Source organism: Lonchura striata, chromosome 7, assembly GCF_050655825.1.
Source record: "Lonchura striata isolate lonStrDom1 chromosome 7, ASM5065582v1, whole genome shotgun sequence".
NCBI lineage: Eukaryota > Metazoa > Chordata > Aves > Passeriformes > Estrildidae > Lonchura > Lonchura striata.
Window position 1 is genome coordinate 22,800,426 of NC_140709.1, and position 21,593 is coordinate 22,822,018.

At 36.6% G+C, this 21,593-nt stretch overlaps 1 protein-coding gene and 1 long non-coding RNA gene across 2 annotated transcripts in view; one reads left to right on the plus strand and one right to left on the minus strand.

Moving 5' to 3' along the window:
- Positions 1-20,972, plus strand: part of LOC110482909 (uncharacterized) — a 97,832-nt gene extending 76,860 nt beyond the window's left edge. The window contains exon 4 of the long non-coding RNA XR_014956745.1: positions 436-20,972. This is a non-coding gene — a long non-coding RNA (uncharacterized LOC110482909). The remainder of the gene's footprint in view (positions 1-435) is intronic.
- Positions 1-21,593, minus strand: part of PDE11A (phosphodiesterase 11A) — a 107,717-nt gene that overhangs the window by 54,477 nt on the left and 31,647 nt on the right. Inside the window, exons 3-9 of the mRNA XM_077785065.2 lie at positions 12,647-12,736; positions 11,173-11,313; positions 9,319-9,383; positions 5,635-5,767; positions 3,199-3,274; positions 1,729-1,796; positions 1,276-1,368 (exon numbers count right to left, since the gene is read on the minus strand). Coding sequence (XP_077641191.1) covers positions 1,276-1,368; positions 1,729-1,796; positions 3,199-3,274; positions 5,635-5,767; positions 9,319-9,383; positions 11,173-11,313; positions 12,647-12,736 — 666 coding nt within the window. The remainder of the gene's footprint in view (positions 1-1,275; positions 1,369-1,728; positions 1,797-3,198; positions 3,275-5,634; positions 5,768-9,318; positions 9,384-11,172; positions 11,314-12,646; positions 12,737-21,593) is intronic.

Here is a 21,593-nt window from a genome sequence, read left to right on the forward strand (position 1 = left end):
TTGTGATATATAACAAGTTTGTTTATTTTGCATCTGTTATCAATGTAATTTTCAAGTGTCATTCATTGCCATTATAACTAAATACATATATATTAATGAAGTATTCTATTAGTGAAAATCTGCAGTCCTTCATCTCATACCATTCTGGTGTTCAATACTTTTCTCCTGCATCTTCTATCATTTTATGCAAATATTATCAAGAGCTGTTGCCCATTTATAGAAAGAATTACTCTTAATTGCAGATTAATGGCTATTTATCAAATCTATACATATAAGCTATATAGTTATTAGTCTTTTCTAGATCAAAGAAGGAAGTTGTATTTTAAACAAAAAAAAAATAATTTTCTTTATTTCAGTGGCAAATAAACTTCTATGTGAAGTTTCATCCCTGTATATCTGTGTGTGACATCTATCACTGCTTGCTTTTCTTGCCAGGAGGAGCACTCAGGTGTCATATTGCACAAATACATGGGACATATGAAGACTTATTCATGACTATGGCATGTAAAGCATAAGGATCTTGCAGGAGGCCTGAAAAGGTAAGCTTTTAACTTTTCGTTTTACATGGGTAGATATATACAAACAAAGAAAGCCACTTCTGTTTAGGATTTCTAACACCAACGGTGTTACTGACTTTGGAAAGTTTGACTAGGTCTGTGTGCAGCACAGGATGCAACCCCACTATGCAGATTAATATCTCAAGCCTTAAAGCAAAGTGAAAAAAAAAGCCTCTTTATAGTAATACAGTTGGGTTTGATTTTTCTTTTAATAGAAAGAATTTCATATTTCATTCAGGCCAATATTATTTTTGTGGATCATATTGTAATGATGTACTGGAGAACCTCAAAGGAATTACATAGGTAAAAAGTGCACGCATCAGGGACAACTAGATTATTTTCTTCTCTTATCACATGTGAAATTTAAAACAATATCTTAGTGATGTTACCCTTTCCTCAGAGCAATGTTTTAAGATTAATCAGTCTTGAATAATGCTTTTTTCAAAAGATCTGAAATTTCATTCAAGCTGCTCTTAATTATTGTTGCAGTAGGAATAATGCGAATTTGTAAAGCTATCCTCAAAACTCGAGGCTTTTTTCTCACCAAGATTATTTTTAATATGACAATGTTTAAAATCTCCTGACATATGGACCACAGTGCTATATTGTTAAATTTGGTTAGAGAAGTTTAAATAATCATATTTTTTAAAAATATAGCAGGCTTCTTTACATGTAACAGTTAGGAGCAAGAAAAGATTTCACAAAGATGTACACATACATCAAGAGCCACAGACTGTTTTGCCCAGGATTTCTTCACTTGGTCATACATAATTGTGTTGTTGATACCCAGGCCACAAAAAATAACAAAAGCCTAAAATTTAAAAAGAGACAAAAGAGAATCAGTTGTGAATCAGTTATAAGACAAGCACAAAGATGAACACTGGCTTAATCATGAAAAGAAATTGCATGGAAATTTTAGGAATAATCATGTTTAAACAGGTTATTTTAAGAATGCAGGTGAGTCACTGGCCTCCAGATGAGAGATTAGATGCCAGAAACTTGTTTTAATTAGGATGTCACCTTCTAAGTGAGGATTTCTGAGAATTAATGTCAAACCACAAATACACACAAGATATTCTCCCCCCATCCCTGGAGTGGACTGAAGCAGATTACTGAGAAATACCAAATGCTACTGAAAAAGTATGTTAATGCTGAACTGAATGCCTCTTACTTCAAACAGTCGCTGGTCAGCATCGTCAAAGGATTTCCCATCAAGCCTGTTCAACACTTGAGCTACCCCTTTAAAAAGAGTTGATATGAATAATAATTGTCATTCATTAATACACAATGCAGAATGTTTTATTCATTGGTAAAATGTAAACCACATATTTCAAACTGAAAAGCAACATGCAAATATTTATTCTGAAAATAATTAGACACAGATGTGCAAAAATTTGATTGTTTTGATACTAGTACTTTCAGCTGTTATTCTTTATTATCTAAGTATAACACTGCAAATCAAAAAGTTACTCACACTGCTTTTCACAAAAATGACCTATTTGAGATCTAAAGATCTATTTGAGAAAGATCTTGATCACTTTGCTAACAGCAATCACATAAGTTGTCCTAAAAATTTGGAGTTTCCAATACAATTTACTGAATCAGTACCTTCCTTCCTAAAATCTTAGTTAGTTTAGCATCATCTAGGTATATAAATCATTTTTTACTCATGACTGGTTCATTAATTTACTGAGCCAATGAAAAAATGCATTTTCTGAACTAATGGTGATTTCTACTATAACAAACATTTCTATTTCATTTATCTGCAATAAGCCCTTAGAAACATACTTGTAAGAGTAACCTGCTGTCAAGAGTTCAGATTATTTCTCATTCTTGAAGATAAGACAGAGTTCACAACAAACAACAAGATGTATTTTTAAAAGACTCAACTCCCACATCACCTCTGCTAAAGAAGCTCAAAGACCCTGCATGGCACCAAGTGCCTTCAGCAATGCACTCCCACCTCAGCTCCCCCTGGCAGCCACAATGCCCAGGGATCTAACTCTTGCCCTGCCAGTATAAATGCACATTGCTTTGATGCCAGTTCTTCTGAGGAACGTTAGCAGAGGAACCTGGCACTGTTATTTACAAGCACTCCTTTTTGTGCCAAAAGCAGGTAAGAGCACAGGGCCAATTGCTGGTGTAGCATAGCTGCAAAGAATCCTATCAAAGATGTCCTGAAACTGTCACATCCTGATCCACCACTGCAACAGGCAATTCTGACCACTGCCACCAGCAAATCTTCCCTGACTGCACCGAGTTCATCGTTAGAGGGAAATGAACCCTTAGCTTGACTGCACACAGTTGCCCATGTAGTAAAGAGGGAGACCCAAGGAAAACATCAATGCATATAAAACATTTTTCACTAATATGGTTACAATTTCTGTTTTCATCTCATTAAAGTTCAGTACAATATATAACTTAATGACACAGCTGGAAAGTTAAGTTATATATTGTTCACACTGTCCACACAGTATCCAAGTCAAAACATCCCTTCTTGGATACTTAGCATGCATCCTAGGTACTGTAACTTCTTAACAATATTCAGCCGGGAAAACGAAGAAAGAGGAACACAGAATTAAAAAGATAGAACTCAATTTATAGTAGCACAAAAATTATGCAGCCATTAAGGAAGTCTTACCAATTATTTGGTGGGTGCTGTTCCATATAGGAACACACAGAACAGATCTTATGTGAAAGCCAGAAATTTGGTCAGCCTAAAATGTAGAAATGAGAGCTTCCGTTAGTGGTGCTGTTTTCAGCCTTTTAAATCATAGTAATAGAAATGTCAAGGAGTAAGTTTACATTAAAGATGTCATTTCATATCTATCAGCACTCAGAAAAAAATTCTGCTGCAACTTCCTCCACAATAACCAAAAGTCATAAGGATTATTCTAAAAATTGCCAAAGAATATACAAACATTGGCATCTTTGCCACATTAAGCTTCCACTATTTGACTCTGATTTGGCACTAAAGACAAACTATAATTGAGGTGATGTCCGGACAAATTTTGGATTACTTAGACTGGTGGATGAGGAGAGGTAACTTTTCACTGAACAGGTTTTCCTTAGAAGTAGCCTTCCCAATTGTGAGACTGAACTTGGACTTAGCGTGGCAGCTGTAGAAGGAGGCTTACAGGAAATACACATTTTCAGAAAAAAGGCGAGAGTAAGTAGACAGTTGTGCAGAAATGCAAGTTAGTATGAAATGTAAGGATGGGGCCAAATCCTAGATTTGAGATAACTGGTCCTTTTGTTCCAATGACAATTTACTGCCTCATTTATTGTTTTCTAGCTAGTACAGTATACAGATTTCACAATTTATTGTATCACTGATTCTCTCTTTTCTACAATTAATATGCTTGAATCTTTAGTGTCACTGCTGCAAAATCTAATGAAAACAGTTTTTCAGAAGAGATTAAGAGAGTGGAATGAGTCCATTCACAGAAGATCAGGAGAGGTTCTCTTTCTAGAACTACCACTGCTACAGGCAATCTTTAATAGAAGAAATCTAAAAGACCAGCAGTAATTCATATATGGGAAGCGGGATGGGATCACTGTGATCTCCGAGCTAGCAAAAGACATAAATCATGTTTTAAATAGATTACTGTCTATTGATACATACTCAGAACTCATCACTGAAACCAGTGTGGAGTGCCACCTAAAATCCAGGCAAATGGGGCAATAATTGATTCAAACATATGTCTTAAAATGAACTGCAAAATACTTTTGCATTAAAATCTTGATGAATGAGTTGAAAATTGAGCATCAACATTTGCAGATGAGAAGTAGTGTTCTAAGAAAAAAAAGGAGATGATTTTCAGTGGAAGCAGAGAACAGAATCTCTGTTCATAATTACAAATGTATATTTGATTCTAAGTAATAAGGGATACTATGTTCCTCTTACTACTCTTGATTGTAGAAATAATTGAGTAGAAAAACTGAATTTAGGAATTAAATTTTCATAAGAACCCATCAAAATAAAATTATTATTGCCCTTTGTATAATTTTCTTTATATATTGGGTAGTGCCTCCAACTTAGAAAGAACTAACTGTGAAACAAATAAGAGAAAGCTGAATTATTCAGGAGATTATATAATACAAGTACAGTTGCAAACATCAAGGACTAGCAGCTTTAAGTTAGCATATCTAAACACCCCAGGCATTAATTGTACTTCCTGGAATTCTGAACAGATTAACATCAATTCAGTTTCCTTTTATACTTCTATAGCAGGCCCCTTTTATTTTTTCTTGTTTCAAAAAATTCTGCTGGTTTCAGAGATAATCCCTTTAATGACATATTGAATAAAATTGGAACCAAGCAAATTCTCAACATGAAACACTTCCAAGACTACTTACTGTAGTAATATATTTTAGGAAGCTTTCTGACCAAGGTTGTGATTAATTTGCTGTCTGACTGCTGGCCAATTCCACCATAGTAATTCTGGATTAGAATTCAGTGAAGATTTTGTCCTTCCATACACCTCTAACATTTATTTAGATGTTGAGTATACTCATTTTTATCTGTACCTACACCTTTCTAAGAGGAAATGAATACCTTAAGATACACAAACAACTATTATTGGGAGTGATATGTATCTTGAAGAAGTACCCAATCCAGTATGTATTCAGCAAATTAAATGGTTGGTTTGCTAAGTTAGATCACAAACAACATTTGTCTGTCTGGATACCAGTTCTGTTCACACTCTGTCTGTGTTCAGCCTCAGCCACCCCAACAGCTAACAACACTGGTGCTGCTAACGCTGATCACCAACAAATTTTCAGCAATAAAAATCAATTTGCATAAATATCAAGGCAATTGGTAGGGGAATCACTTATAAATAGGAAAAAAAAAAGAATAATGGACAAAGTAACTTCTTAAAGTCATAGACTAATTCAGTGATCTGTGTTGGCAGTATAAAACCATAGCAGACCAGAAGGACAACTTACTGGACAGAAAAAATAATTCAAAATAAATATTCACATGTCTCACAGCCACTTGGCTATCAAACCAAAATTTTTATTTAATCGCAGTGCTCAAAATTAATATATAATTACATTTGTAAAAATCTCTTACCTCAGCATCAAAGCGAGGATCCTGATAGGCATCACTGATGTTCACTGGTAGACCTGTGGAAGCGACGAGTTCAGCAATGCTGTTGTTTATTAGCCAGTCAGAATAAGATGATTTTTCCATGCTGTCTTTGAAACTATCAAAATGCAGGGCAAGGGAAGAAAAGAATATAGTCAACATTAATTGCAAGTCCACCATGTCTTAAATGCACATTAATAGGAACAGCAGAACCATTCACAATTTTTGACAGTTACTAAAAAATTAACTATAGAACAATAATTAAGTATTATTGAAATGGTACTTCAAAAATTTTTTCATTTACATAACTCTTTCTATTGAAAACAGCAGTGGTGTCTCAAGTAAATAAAATATTTGATGTATTTTACCTATTATTCAACAGTGGATTGTTTTCTAAGTTTCTGTAGGATACAGGACTGCTCATGAAAAGCAACCAGTTCTAAAAATATTTTCTGTAGAGTTACCTGAAAATATATACTTTTCAGATTTTTAAAATTAATCTAATAATCTGTGATATTTTCAATTTTTATTTTCAATAATTTTCCTGTCAAAATGACTTTTTAAAAAATTTTGGTATCTGAATGGCTGAAGGAGGGATCATTAAGTAAGTCTTAAATCAATACAGCAAGTATATTACAACAGGTAGATCCAAGTAGTCATACAAGACATGAAGGTTTCCTTTTTTTTACCTGGTTGACCTTCTGCTACAATTATTGAGGCACTAGAGAACTATCACTAAAAGAGCATAAGACACTAGAATTAGGGCCTCAGCTCACCACACTCCACTGCAGCTTCTCCAGAAAATTCAGTGTCTAGCAGACCATAAAGACCTCACCTCATACCTCACCTAATCAGTAGGAAAGTTCTCTGACTTATTTCAGGCAGGTTCTTGACATTGGCAACGTCTAGCTACTCAAGAGTGAATTTTAAAAAAAATGCCTGTTGTCTTAGTCTTGAGAAGAAAACTGATAAACTTTTACCATCTGAGAAACATTACTTAGAAAAAGTTACTAAGAAGCTATGGAGAAGACTACAGTAGTTTGAGGCTTTGAAGCATTCCTCATGAATGAAAGCAGGCTGAACAGTAAAATCCTTGAAAGACTCAATCAAAGTGAAAGGATTGATTTTTGTTGACTGCTTTGATTTTCTGGAGACTAATGTCACTCATTGAAAAGAAAATATTCTTAAAAGACTATAAATAAAAATAATGATTTACAGAAATGTAAAGGAATCGACTTTCATTTGGAATAAGAATTTTGAGTGACTGTAAAATATACACATAACATTTCAATTCATGCTCTGGCCCAGGCAGGAGACCTGTCCACTACCACTGGTAGCCAGGTTAGAGAACTGTCATCTCAGCTACCTGCTAAAATGTAATCTCATCTGCCAAAATTGCTGCTTCTGTGCAGGAAAGGCACACACTCCAGCACATTCCATCAGGCCCATCTTTGTCTAGATTGTATCAGAACTGAGCCCCCAAGGATTCTAATATTTATGTAATATTTTTACAAAGGGAGAGAAAATTTAGGGGACTTGGCAAACTTGTACTTCAAGAAGAAAATCACTGGGAAAAACAAGAGCATCAGTGTGCCAGTATGAATAATAAACAAACTTGATCATGGTGTGTGATGAAAACTTGGAAACTGAACAGATAAAGGAAAATGTGGCCTTGCAAGGTATTTCTTTACAAACAGCAAAGAAAATAAGTATGAGTATTTATTATGATATTTAGGGATTTAACAGGTGAGCTGCTATCATGAAGATTTAAGGATGGCAAAAGAAAAGTCAACTTCTAAAACTGTGTGAGAAAGTATATTAGGGCATGAAATATTGTCTTAGGACCTTCTTTCTCATTTAGATAAAACGTAATGAGAACTGTTATCAGCCTAAAATGTCTTTGGATTTCAACTAAAATTTCAAAGAAATAATGTTTTTCTTAACTGCTGTAATGATGAAGAAACTCGTCTTGCCATTTTTTTCCCCACATGAAAAGTCTCATGACTTACATCAGTTACGGATGCAGGATGCAGAATGAAAAGGGCAAAACTCACTAGAAAAATGCTCAAATGTCAAGGGCTCGCAGCATTGTTCTGTATCCTAAATAACCTTTATTTTTTCACAATAGTGCCAATAACTCAAGCTGTGCCTGTGCTAGCTCCAAATGTGACATCATATCTGCTAGTCTAACCTTGGTCTTTGTAAAAGCAGCTTCATTCTCCACAGGAAAAAATCATCAAAGAAAAACTGATACATCCTCATGTTAAAATGCACAGAAATATACCTTTATAATTGTATAAAGGCTAGTTACCAGTTATGTGTTTATTCATGTCTTGGACTAAGGTTAAAATAATCTTGTCTACAAGCAGAGCAGGCTACTACAAACTGCTTTGTGGCAACATGCTAATATAACTATGGTAACAAGAAATGAGCCAGCTTGGTTATCTTGATACCACTCTACATTGTTTTGACTAATCTGGCTACAGATCAAGTTTGAGAAAAACAGGAATAACAACCACATTCCTTGATTCATGCTCCTGTCCCTGAATAAAAGAAATGTATTTTCACCCCCTAGGAAAGACCAACTGCTACTCTGAACCTCTTTGTCAAAAGCAGTAACTTGTGATTCCCAGATGAATCAACAGATTATTTATTCATATTTAAATCTTCCTATTATTTATTTCTTGTTTTCCATTTGCTTCACCATTCCCACAGCAGGACATGGAAGGGAGATAGCTTCTACCCATATTTCTGTGTGGCCCTGGACTCTGCTGTGAGCTTGCATATCTTAGAAATTTTCTAACATTACCCATTTTTCTAATGCTGTGAAATCAATCCATGAAAAGGTTTATCACCATGACAGCCATTTGATATGGAAGATTCTCCTTCAGAATCAGTATGAATTAATCTGCATAAAACCTATGTGATAAACACTGAGCCCTGAAAGATGGAAGAAATGTTCTCACAGTAGCCCTGAATCCTCATGCCCTCATTTGCTATATAGGACATTTTATGTGAACTGCTGCCAGTGGTGCAGCCTTGCAGGGATTCATATAACAACCCCACATGAACAAACATCTTTCTTTTACTACTTAAAAGTGGCTCTTTATGTTTACAGATCCTACTAAGCAAAACATATACTTCCATTTTGACTGGGCTCCCAAACAAGATTTAGTCACAGGAACACAGTTTCTAGGAAATACATATGCTCTGTGGTTTCTAGGCTTTCCAATTTGACAACAGCAGAAATAAAATTTTACTGGAAACCTCTCAACACAACTGTAGAGAGGAATTTTCTAAGAGATAACAAGCTAAAATAATTTTGTAATTTTTACTTCTATATTAATTGCACAAAACAACAACTGCATGTTATCAGTGAGTTCATTCATAAAAAGTCAGTTTTCCCCTGGTTTCCTGCCTGAGACACTGATACAACATTAGTGCATATATACACACAAACATACATATATAAAAAAATATAGGCACATATATTTATTCAAGTAAGCCTCCATTTGAAGCAAGCATCTTGTCTGAGTAAAAAATGTAGGCTCACACTCTTCAATCAAATCTATACAAAGTTCCATAAGAAAATAAAATCTTGACCAAGCAAACGTTAAAATTATGTGAAAAATGTAGTTATCCATAACCACAGAAGACATGAGCACTAACCTGTTGTCAGTATCAGCACTGCATTTTGGAGATAACAATTCAAAAGACTTTGTAAATTTCACCACCTGTCACAAAAGAAGTAACTTAGGATTGTTATTAAGATGAATATACATCTAAAAAACAGTAACATAAAGTTCCTCTACTTAAACTGCGTTTTTATCCAATAGTCTTAGGATAAAAGTACAAATCTGTATTCTCTCAATGGAGAATTCATGTTCAAAATACACGCTGTGCACAGTTCCCTGAAAATCAATATCAAATCAAATATCTTCAGATTCCTTCAGAAAACTATTTTCCACAAGCGTATATATTTCCCTTTAAAAGCTTTTGGGACATGTAGTAGGGAGTTTTACTCACACTTCACTTTCTTAATATGGGAAAATAAACAGAACGGTAGCTTTACATTACTAACTGCAACCAATCACACTTGAACATATGTGTCACATAAGTGAAACATCTTGGGAGTGGCAAAAAGTGGCACAGAAGACAGGCCATGTTTTTGGATGTGTCCCCATCTTCACTTTGGCTCTGAATCATAAAAGCTTTCTGCACAACATAAAATGACAGCATTTTAGACATGGTTAGACACTGAGTTACTCTAAGGGAATCTGTTTTGATATATATGTTAACCCTCCAGAAAAGGAGAAATTCAGGAAAATAATTGTTTTGCCACTTGTAAAAATTACCAAGTGGGTGGTAAGATGCTATTCTCGTACTCCAAATGAACCTAAGAATTATGACTATTTAGAAAAAGTTTAAGCTTTTTGTCCATATTTCACAATTTTGTCTAGAGGAATAAGAACTCATTGCTTGTGGTTTGGCAAAAGCCCGTCCCAGCTCAAAGGCAGAAATAGTACCAAAAGCAGAAATATGAATTTCCACCCACAACTTCCCAAAACAATGGACATTTATTGTGAAAAATAAAAATCATATTATGCTTATAAATACAGTGACATTTCATAAGAATGTACTATATATTGTAATTATAAAATTGGGGAGGGAGGTGGCTAGGGGAATCTAGAAAGAGAAAATGAACTACAAACATTAAAATCCTATAGCAGAGAACATAAGTGAAATAAAACTCTTAATCTTGCTTTTTGGAAAGTTGGTATAATTTAGGACACATTCCATTGAAAATTCTTAATTTTTATTAACTGAAATGAAATGTGAATCATTATCTTTCCTCCAAGGAAAAGAATGGGGATTTTTTTCTGCCATACAAACAAATTTACAATTCTGTCCCTGACGTGTCACAGCTGAGCAGCAAATAATTAACTGCAGAATCAGTGAATACAAAAATAATAATTGGGTGGGAAAAAAAAGATATTACAAGCAATGTTTTATCCTTCAACTACTTCTCAAATCAGTAGAAAGGAGGGTAGCTTATATTGAACAGCCTGAAAACACTGGAGGAGCTACCAATATAAAGGCAGCCACTTAATTTATTACTAATAACAATAATAATAAAAATTTTAAACATTTTTAAAAGGCTCTCACACCCTATGAATATCAGTACTGTGAAGTTCCAGTGAAAGCCCCTGTCAAAACAATCAAATACTTTCATACAGTTTACATCCATCTGTTCAACAGAGCTCTGCAATGAAATAATTATTCATGGGTCATGCAGACAGAGTAATTGCAAAACACCAAAAATACTTCAATAATTTTGAAAGCTGGATTTCCATTTCCCCTGCTCAATGTAAAAGCTTACTGCTATCACAATATAAGCCTACTGGGGTAGACACAACAGGGGTGTTGCTAAAGTTTCAACATGTACTTAACTTACATTTAGGAACAACACACTGAAAAATACCTGCAGTCCTGTACTTACATATGACATGCATCTCTACTTACTGGTGATTCAATATCTTCCAGAAGTAATACTGAGCACCGTTCACACTTCAGTAGAGTCTGGGCCCGATGCATAATTTTCTTGACAATTTTCTCTAAGTCAGTCTGTTCCTCAAAGAGGTCATTCACTACTTCCAGTAAAGCCTGTATACAAGGACAGAAAACTCTTGTATTGGTTGTAGAATTAATAAATGCATGGTGCATGGAAAAGGAGGCATCCTATCTGGGATTGATTTTATATGAGTGATCCATTGAAATCTTCATTCAAAGAAAGTTCTTAATGACTATGGCAACAAAATTGACACAAATTTTTAATATTTTGTGAAGGAAGAGTGCATTCAACACTACCAAAGGAATTTCTACTGAAGCTTTGGACCTGTGATCCAAACTAACAAAAATATAATTTCATGTCATTGCAGAAAAGGATGATAAAAAATAAGCCAACTGTTATTAAAAACCCATCAAAATTACCATTTGGTTTCTTCAAAAAATAAAAGACCTCTCTGACAAGGGAATGACAGGGGAGCTCAGCATTATTTTCACTTCAGAGCCTCCTGTCCCAATGCATGCATGGCACCAGTGATCATGAATGTGTATTCTATGGAGACATGCTGTCAAAACCCTTCACATATGGGGTTTTGTTCTTGCTTAATTTTATAAAGATATATCCACATTATTTGCACATGAAGTGAATATTAAAAATTCAGAATGGCAAAGACTTGAGATTATTAGAATTTTACGAGAGCTTGAATCTCTGCTTAAGTAACACTTTCTCCTGCACAGTCTGTGTAGGAATGTGCCCCCTGTTAATGGAGTAACCAAGTTACCCTTTGTCCCCTTAAAAAGGAAAAAACACAGAAGTTTCTCTCCTCAATTTGGTTAAAAGACACCTCATAGGAACTTGGGGACTTCACCTCAAACTTAAGGATAGCTAATTGGAGAGGAGCCAAAAAGTCCTGCCTAAGCAATTCCCTAGAAAAGAAGAGAACAAAAGAAGTAAATTGCTTTTGTGAAGTGGTTTAGCAGGAGCAAGCACCCCTTGCCCTGACTCGGCTTTTCTCTGTAAAGAGCTTTTTTATTTTTGCCTTTTATTAAAACTTTGGTTTCCAACACTGTTACAGGAGCCATCCTGCTTCTTTTATGCCACCTGAGGTAGCTGAGCTATCAAGGGTATAATGCTTATTTCTATGAGAGCTTGTAAGACCAGGTTCAAAAAGAGAAAAAGCATTACATCTGTGCCACAGATGTAATTGTTTCAGCACCACAAAATGTGGAACTGACACCAGGAAACCACAGCCACTACTACAAGTGTATTTCCCTCCTACATTCCGCTTGCTGCCTCAGTCAAGATGGGGATCTTTTGAAAATATAGTTTTTGAAATAAAACTATCTGCTTAGCAAACACATATGCAGAGCTGGGACCTGCAGGAAAAAAGAAAAAAGTTTGATGATGGTCCACTACACATTTTGCACTTACCCTGCTTCTGTCATATTCCTTCCTTGAAGCTGCGAATAGCTGGGCATTGGATATGGCAATCCCACAGAAGGGAAGGTACATCTGCATCACCTGGTATGGACAGAAACTTGCAGTCATTAAAAACAACCACAATTATTTATAGCAATTTCTTACTAGTAAAGAGACCTAAACTTAGGGAACACAATTATCACGGGCAAGGCACATCAGATACGTGGAAAGAGATCAGATGTCTGGGAAAGAACAAATACAATTAAGTTCATAGGTCCCAGATGTCTGTGTCCTCCATAATTTCTCTGGGAATCTGTGGATTCTCAACTCTATAAAATGTCTTCTGAAGACTACTTAAAATTACTGTAGACATTACAGGTTCCCTAGGAAGATATTCTGTATTTCTCTGGACTGTTTTTTTGTTCTGAGCTTAAGAAGCAAGCTCAGGTCACATTCCTTTTGAGGAATTCTACATCTAGAGTATATAGATTTTGGAGAATACCAGCACAGTGGAACACAGCATATTAATCCTACACTATTAGTCAGAAAACTAATTGTCTTCTCAAAGCTTAAAAAAAGTTAAAAGAACATGTTTGATGAACCAGGCCTTAATGTATCACCAAACATTTAAAAAGATTGAAAAGGAGGGACTGGAAACATAGTTTGAGGTGCCCAAGATGATTTTAGGTTGGCTATGTGAAGTTAGTAGCCCGGACCGGTCGAACAGTTGAATACTTGTGGGACTGGCACTTAAAGGATGACAATGGATCAAAGTCCAAACCCAGTATTTTTAGGCCACACACTGGTAACAAATCTGTAACATACTGCCACTCCTGAGTGGTTCCCAAACTTGGATCTGAAACTTTTAGTAAATTTTACAGCTTCAGAATAGCCGTAACATTTGCAAAGCCAGTGGGAGTGGAGGCACTCTGCTGTTTACAGAGCCAAAAGAGTGCTGCAGCAGCTAACCTTTCTTCTCATTAGTCTGTCTGTCTATTGTAAGAAATCCTGTCTGTGACCAATTTTGGCATTAAGAGAGTGGCATTTGTCTTTGAAATTCTATTTAATTAGAAAAATACTGCTAACCCTGAGACGAGGGCTATTGAGACCATCTGAGGAAAGAAGCCAGAAGAACAGAAACAGCAGCAACTGCTGTTATACTTTATCTACCTTGAGCACTCCACTGGTTCCATACCTGCTTATTAGTCTGTGTTTGAGTAATGATGACCTTTTGGAAAGGATCCTCAGATCCTCTGAATTTTGTACCTTTACACCTGACACTCTGTCACAGTAATTGCAGGCTTTAAGGGTGCACACCTATACTGCTAATTTGGAAACACCCTACTTTCATCCTCTTCCCATCACATCTACCTATGGCTGTAAGGAAAATGACATTTTAGACTCTGCAAACAATGATCTTTTTGAAGAAGCAGTCGTTAAAGTTGCCAGCTATCACACCAGATCTACAGGACAGAGTACACAAAATGAAAAATAAAGTACATATGTAAAAAACTGCTAAGAGGGATTAATTTTTTAATAGTCGGAGTTTCCCTAAGAGAATTTTGCATATATCAGTTTAGTTTTTATTTCCAAATTAAACAAAACGCCTCCCTAACTATATTTTCTTGTAATAGTACTAAAAACCACAGCCAAGTAAGAGATTAGAGCAGAAAAAGTTAACTTAAGAAAAAATCTGTCCTTTAGTGAAATTTTGAATACCTTAATGAGACTGGATACATTTTTACTTAATAAGTAAATACTAGTATTTATTTTCTCCACACTGGACTCTCTATTCCCAAAATTAATGTGGCCCTGTGACAAAGGAAAGCACAAGAGAAGCTTATGAACCTCCAGGCATCACAAAACCAGCTAGCCAAAATGTATTTTTAGTCAGAAGAACATAAAACTGTGCATTATTGAAAACCACTGGTCTCTGGAACCCAAACTCCAAGGCACTGCATCTACCAAGGCACAGAAACTACCATCCATAAAACATTGTTTTATGACATCTTAAGAGCCTGGAAAGCCACTGACACACATCACTCTTGTCACCACTCAAACTAATTGTATAAGGTGCAGTGCCATTAAGAAAGACACTATGTTGTTTAAGCAAACCAGTAGAAGAAATAAATATCAACAATTATAAAGGAAAAAAAAAAATCTGTCACGTAGAGAGGAATTATCCTGTGGTGCAATTATTCCTGTTTGCCTAAAATTGATAAAACAAAAGCCTACTGTTCTTCTTTTGTACTCTCTGAATGGTCAAAGTGACATTTTCTTAAACCACTCTTGGCAAGGTGTAATACAGCATCAAGTCTACAAAGAATGAAGATGTTTGTAATGGTAGCTTAATTTTAAGTAAGATTTTGAAATTGCTCAATGATAGAGAAAGCAGTTATTGAATTATTATTTCAGGTTACAGATTTAGATCTGCAGTATTAAGACTATTTTACAAGCACCTCTAATATGTCTATGCTATGACTGTGGACACTCCATAGAAATATGGAATAACATAATATTAAACTCTTATCTGTCTGAGCCACAGACTGCAAGGAGATGGTATTTTTATGCCAGATTCACACTTCAGGGGTTTTTCCTCCAAAGAGAATGTAAAAAGTTGAGGAAATGGCACATTACACCATGAGATGGACATATCCTTTCCCTCTCCTTTTAAGTGACAGATAACTCATTAATAATTTCCTGGTGCTCCAAGGTAAAAACTGGCCCAAAGGTTAAGCATGCCACATGCTTCTATTACACCAATGCACAATGTATTTGTGTGAACTCATGGAAAAACACACAGCATACCCTTCTGAAGTACATAAGGTAATTTCCCTTTGTTAAACCAAAGGCATAGTTTAGAGCAAAAGTAAATATATCTGAAAGATAATTTCCTTCCACATCTATTTTGAATTCATTAAAGGAAAAGATTCTGCACATTTACTAAAGTGATTTTCTAAGAAAGCAAATAAGCGGAATTAAAAAAAAATCAAAAACTGCTTTAACAGATGTGCCTCATTACATTATTTTGTATATAAGAATAGTTGCAATGATTCATCACAGTTCTGTGTGACATATTGACAAACACTTCAGTAAGTATGTAATAATACATTTTATTAAAATGGTGTTTAGGCTGAGTAACAACCTAATGAATTGTTGAGATATTGAAAGAGACTAGTTTTTGTTGGATTTCTTTTCATGACATCTATAAGATATTCAGATACAATAACTTCAGGTTAACAAGTTCATATTCTGAATTACTTGAACATTCAGGGTCCAGGTGACCTGGCCCAGCTTCTCTTAATGAACCTCCATTGAGTATCCTTGGGTAGCAGCTACACTCACCTTACAAATTCACAGCAACATTCAAAAGCTAAAAAGCTGTACTCACAAACTGTTCAATATTTTATCAGGGCAGGAAACCTATGAAAAGAAATAGTCGTAATGGGAACCTTCAATATCTCACTATTTTATTTTTTAAATTCTATGATTTCATTATTGTATGTTAGGAGTATTAAAACACAATTACCAAAGAACAAACAGTATAATTACAAGAAATTTTAGTATTCAGTTACATAACTACTTACATTTTCAGCTAGGTCTTGAAGATTATTATAATCTTACTACAGCAGTAAGATCAGATATCTGTCCTGACCATAGTTACTTTTGGCTTCTCACAGGATATATTTCCATTGCTTTAGAATCTCCACACACCTCCAGACTTGTATCCGCAAAGTTAGACCTTCAAATCCACAACAATAACTGAAGCAGGAGCTTGATATTTGGAAGTATAAAGCATTTCCAGATTCTGCAGTATTAAATACTAGGACAAGTAAGCTACAAACTGTGGTTGTTAGTGGATAATTTTATTTTATGACATCAGTTCAGAAACACACCAGTGCTACCTTAGAATTTTAAAGGGCAGTCTTCCATATGTTTCCTTTTCATAATCACAATTTTACAGGCCAAAAGTTCCACACCTGGTTACACAGTTGTCTGGGCACATCAGCATCTGGACTCCTACACTACAGCAGCACAATGCCTTGAGATGTGACACTCATTTTCCTTTCATCCAGCTTTTCATAGATGATGAGACATAGAATATGTAAGTTAACAAAAAAGCTTCTTAGTGTTCCTCTGAGTTGCTAAAAATTAGGGTTTCTTCTCATCATCTGGGTTTGGATTTCACAATAACTTCACACATGATACAAATCTTTCTATCATCAGAAACAGGAAGGCGACCTCTGGCCAAGCTCTTTCTGACAATGCATGTTAGCAAGAGATACCACCTTTCCCTCCACTGCACAGCCTGGGGATGGGGGTCCTTATGGAATCTGCACACTCTTCCCCTACTGCATAAGAAAAACCCCTGCTGGTTCCAGCTGCAGAAGAAGGCTATTTTCTACAACTGCATGACTCACAGGAAGTAAGTTCTGAAATTTTCTCTTAGGAGAGGAAGGTATAAAAGCAACAAAATTGCATGGGTGCAGACCTGCAATGCAGAAAGTTATTAGCTAATGGTGAAAACCAGCCAGTGCTGCAATGGCAGCACACTGCAGAGGTAAAATGTGAGCTTGCTGGCTGGAAAGCAGCCCTGACTTGAGCTTCAGCAAATGCAGTGACATTTACCCTGCCTCCCCCGCATGTGGCTTCGTGCTCGCGGGGCCTTCTCCGAGAGCACACGCTGCCATAACTATCCAATATCCTCTAACTCACGGCTTCTGGCACACTCCAAGCACCCCCTGCCTGTGGTCAGAAAAGAAAACAATTCTGATGTCTGACAGAAGAAAGAAGCTTCTCAGTAATGCTTGTGTACTCACTCTGGCACAAACTCCAGGCTGAGCTCTCAGCAAATGCCTGTCTGGTTCAGTTGTTTTCTTTAGCGGCCACAGGAGCCACTTGTCTTTACACAGCTTTCGTGGTGAGCCTGTGGGGAAAGGAGCTAGTACAGCCTTCCTAGAAAGAGAAAAGAAGTCCTTTCAAAGGAAAAGTTTTTGCTATAGTTTAAAGTGATAAATGCTTTGTGGATGTACGTGAAACCAAATCAGGGAAGCCAGCTGCCCTTTAAAACATTTCCTAATGTGTTCAAAATAGGTTCAGAGAATGAAATATTCTACTGAATTCTGAAAGCAATAAACCAAATCCAATTGCAACATGGTTAAACACAAGCGCTCATTCAAATTCCATTACCTCCTGCCAGCTGTGCAGGGTCTGGCTAGCCACACATCTGATAAAATCTAATTGTCATCCAAGTTCACAATTCTAAGAAATAGTTACCAAAATTATTTTTCCACCCCAAGCATGGAAAGAACAATTGGTCGGCAAAAACACTCCATGAATTGTAGGCACCCAAAAAGGGCACGTAGCTCCTGCTTGTATCATTGAACCTGCAGAGGCTCTTGGGCCAATCTTCTACTGCCTTTTTTTTTTTTTTTTAAGTTTGTATTTGCATGTTATTAATGCAGTACCATAAAAATGCACTAATGCTTTCAAATATACAGCAGCATCTTTGCCCTAAAAAGCTCACTATCTAACTCTGGAAGCTTTTGGTGTCCGTAAACAGCCTGAAAAGGACCATGGGAGCAATCCTTCAGCACTGACTCGCCTGCCTCATGGAATTACTGGCACACATTCAAACTAGATAACTGCGTCACCAGACAGATTACAAAACATGTCTCTGGCAGAAGCAGACTTATTACAGTTTTAAAACCTGACTCCTATGTAGGTCACTGTCCTCACAAGCCATGAGACACTGCTGCATACAAGACCAAGGGGCAGGAAAGGGCGGGATGTGCTCAGCTGGCTTTCCTGCAGGCCCCATCACTGCCCTCTAGTTGTTCAACACAACCTCATCTTCTCTCTTCTCTGCTATGCACCCAAGGACTTTAAACTGGGAAAACAAGTTACCACGTTGAACTAGATTTATAATAATACACCTGTAAAACTGTTTATACAGTCAGAACACATCTACTAATTTTATCTTCTTTCTGGCAGGTATTTGAACATTTCTGGCCCCAGTCACTTTACAGCTAGATATTATCCATTATTCCCCTCACTACCAGGGTGTGAACCTCAAAAAATGCAAATCAGAAATGCTGAATTATACTGGTCAAAAAACCCCAAAAAATTGGAAGTTGCTATCAAACCTATTTTTAACAACATTTGGTAAGACATAAACATTTTAACATTGCATTAAATGTAGTGTTCAGTATAAAGTGAAAAGACGAATAGCTGTACCATAAATTTCCTTACAGCCCCTAATTTTAAATGGTGCTGCCCCAAATTAATCTGAAATATGAAAACATTTTTGCTAAAGACTAAAAACCCAATAATAAATCTATGTAAAATGGCTACTATTCTAGGATCCTATCATCTGATCTCCTACACACAAAATCCAGCTATTTTCACTGGAAATCTCTCTATATTTTACACAAACCTGAATCAGTGATGCCCACTAATAAGACCCATCCCAGCAAACATGTCAAACTGCCACTCAGTTATTCAACATGTGACATTAAGCCAGAATTTCCAGAAGGGAAAATGAGGACAAGAGGAGGAAAGAAGTTACACAAGGAATTATTACAGTGGTTCTATTAAAACCAGAAGTGTATGATCTGAAAAAGAGCAGAGGTAGCAGATAAGGAGCATCACCATGCCAATGTAAGTGCCTGTAAAGCCAATGCCTGGCACTGGCACTTGGCCCCAGGGCTTCAGCAAATGCGCATCGAGCTGTAGAGCAAGGAAAAGTCAGCTTGCAGGCAGCCTGAAGGAGGGCTGCCAAGTCACAGCAGTGTGATTAAAGCAGTGAACCAACATGTTTTTGTGTCATAAAAATACTGACAGCCATGGAGACTCCTCACTGCAAGGGCTACTGAGGACTCCCAGACATGGATGGTGGAACTATGGGCTATGTCTGTGGGACCACCTGCAGGTTGAAGGCCGTTCAATCCACCCAGCAGTTACAAATTATGTTTCTTTATCAACTCTAGAGTTTCCACTGGACATTGGCAGGGTTCTGCAGCAAAGTCTTATGGAGAAATGCTGAGCAGCTCTTATTAGTTCATCTGAAATAACAGCGAGAAGAAGCATCACAAAAGGCCATGAATCCTCAAAACCACAACTCCTATCTATACATAGAGTTCCTTTCCTTCAAACGATGAGTATCAGTTATATTTGAAATATCGAAATTATATCATCACCTTAAAAAAAAAAATCAAGCTGAGATAATTCACAGAGGACACTCCACCTGTGTAATTCTTTTCAGAGAGACCAGAGAAGCTGTTACTGCCTGGCTGCTCTGCTTTGCCCTGCTTGAAGAGGAGTCACTGGAGGCCAGCCCCCAGGCACAGGAGCCTGTAGCTGTTATGTAAGGCAGGCAGTTCTGCAGTGCCTAAATCTCAGTGTCTCAAAGCACTTTGGCAGACCACGAACAAAGTTTTACAGCAGCAATATCAGGTAGTAATTTTTATCTAGAGACAGCAAAACTGAGCCAAAGAAAAATTAACAGATACCTGAAGTGAGTAGAAAGGTCACAAAGAAATATTTTGTCAAAATTTTGGAAAGACTCCTGGCTTCCACTATGCTTGAATCAGTAGAACCAGCTTTATAAATGTCACTGCATGAGATGGGAAGATCTTGGTATTGGCACAGAGAGAGCTGTGAAGACTGATACTACCAATTCTAAAAATAGGAATTGCAGATCAGAACTTTAATTTGGCATAAGAGAATTAATAAGTATCACCTCAAAGCTATCTTTCCTACAACACAATTGCAGGCTTTGATCTTACCATTTCAAGTTGCACTCATCTGGCACTCATCCATCATCTGGCAGACTATATATATAGTAATTGACCATGCTAATTGAATGGCATTGAAACCAAGAGATAAATTCCATATGCATCCATACAATGAGAATATCATCTTCATGTCACAATTCTACCTACAACTCAGTTACCAACTCCCAATTCTTGTTTATGATGAGGAATAGATTTATGCACTTCATTCTTCCTGCAGCCCATAAGTATTAGAGAACATAAACTGCAAACTACTTCTGCTAGTTCTTGACTTATCCATACCTGAATGAAGATGCCTTCTTTCACTTTTGTATAAATTAAAATCTTCTCTTTAGAGCCACAGTGCAGATACAGGACCAAACGACTGAGACTGGATGGGGCCTTTGGAGATCACCTGGTCCAACACTGTGCTCAAGCAGGACTGCCTAAGGCTTTTTGCTTAGGATTTGTCTAGACAGCTTTTGAATATCTCCAAAGGTGATGATTTCACAGCCTCTCTGAGCAACTTGTCTATCTCTCTCACAATAAAAAAAAATGTAACCTGACTTTCAGACAGAGTTTTCTGTGCTTAAGTGTATGTTCATTGCTTCTTGTCCTGTCACTTGGCACCACTGAAAAGAGCCTGGCCATGCCATGTTTGTATTGTACCATCCTCCATTTATGCACAGTCATGAGATCCCCCCATGAGCATTCTCTTCTTTGCTAAACAGTCCCAGCTCCCTAAGTCTTTTCTCATAGAGGAGATGCTTCAGTTCCTTAATCCTCTTTCTGTACCTTTATTGGACTCTATCCAGTGCATTCATGGACATGCTTGTACTGGGAAGCCAACGACTTGACATGTTGTGTAGAGCCATGAGGGAAACTTAATCCTGCTCTTGTATGAATGCTGTGTGCAGTTTAACAAAACAAAAATTAGCTAATTTATATATAAAAGTCTGCACTGAGATTACATTAAGTTCTTACTCAGGTTCTTCTCTCACATACTTCAAGATGTGTTTTGTGATTTTTGAAGAAGAAATTACTTGAACAGTAGCCTTTTTTCATATTGGGGTTTGTTAAAGAGAGAATGTTTCTGGCAGAACTTACTGCAGAAGCCTGATCCTTTGACATGATGAGCTCCTCTTTCATCAAGGTGGCCATTTTTGTCTGACTGAATTAGCCAATGT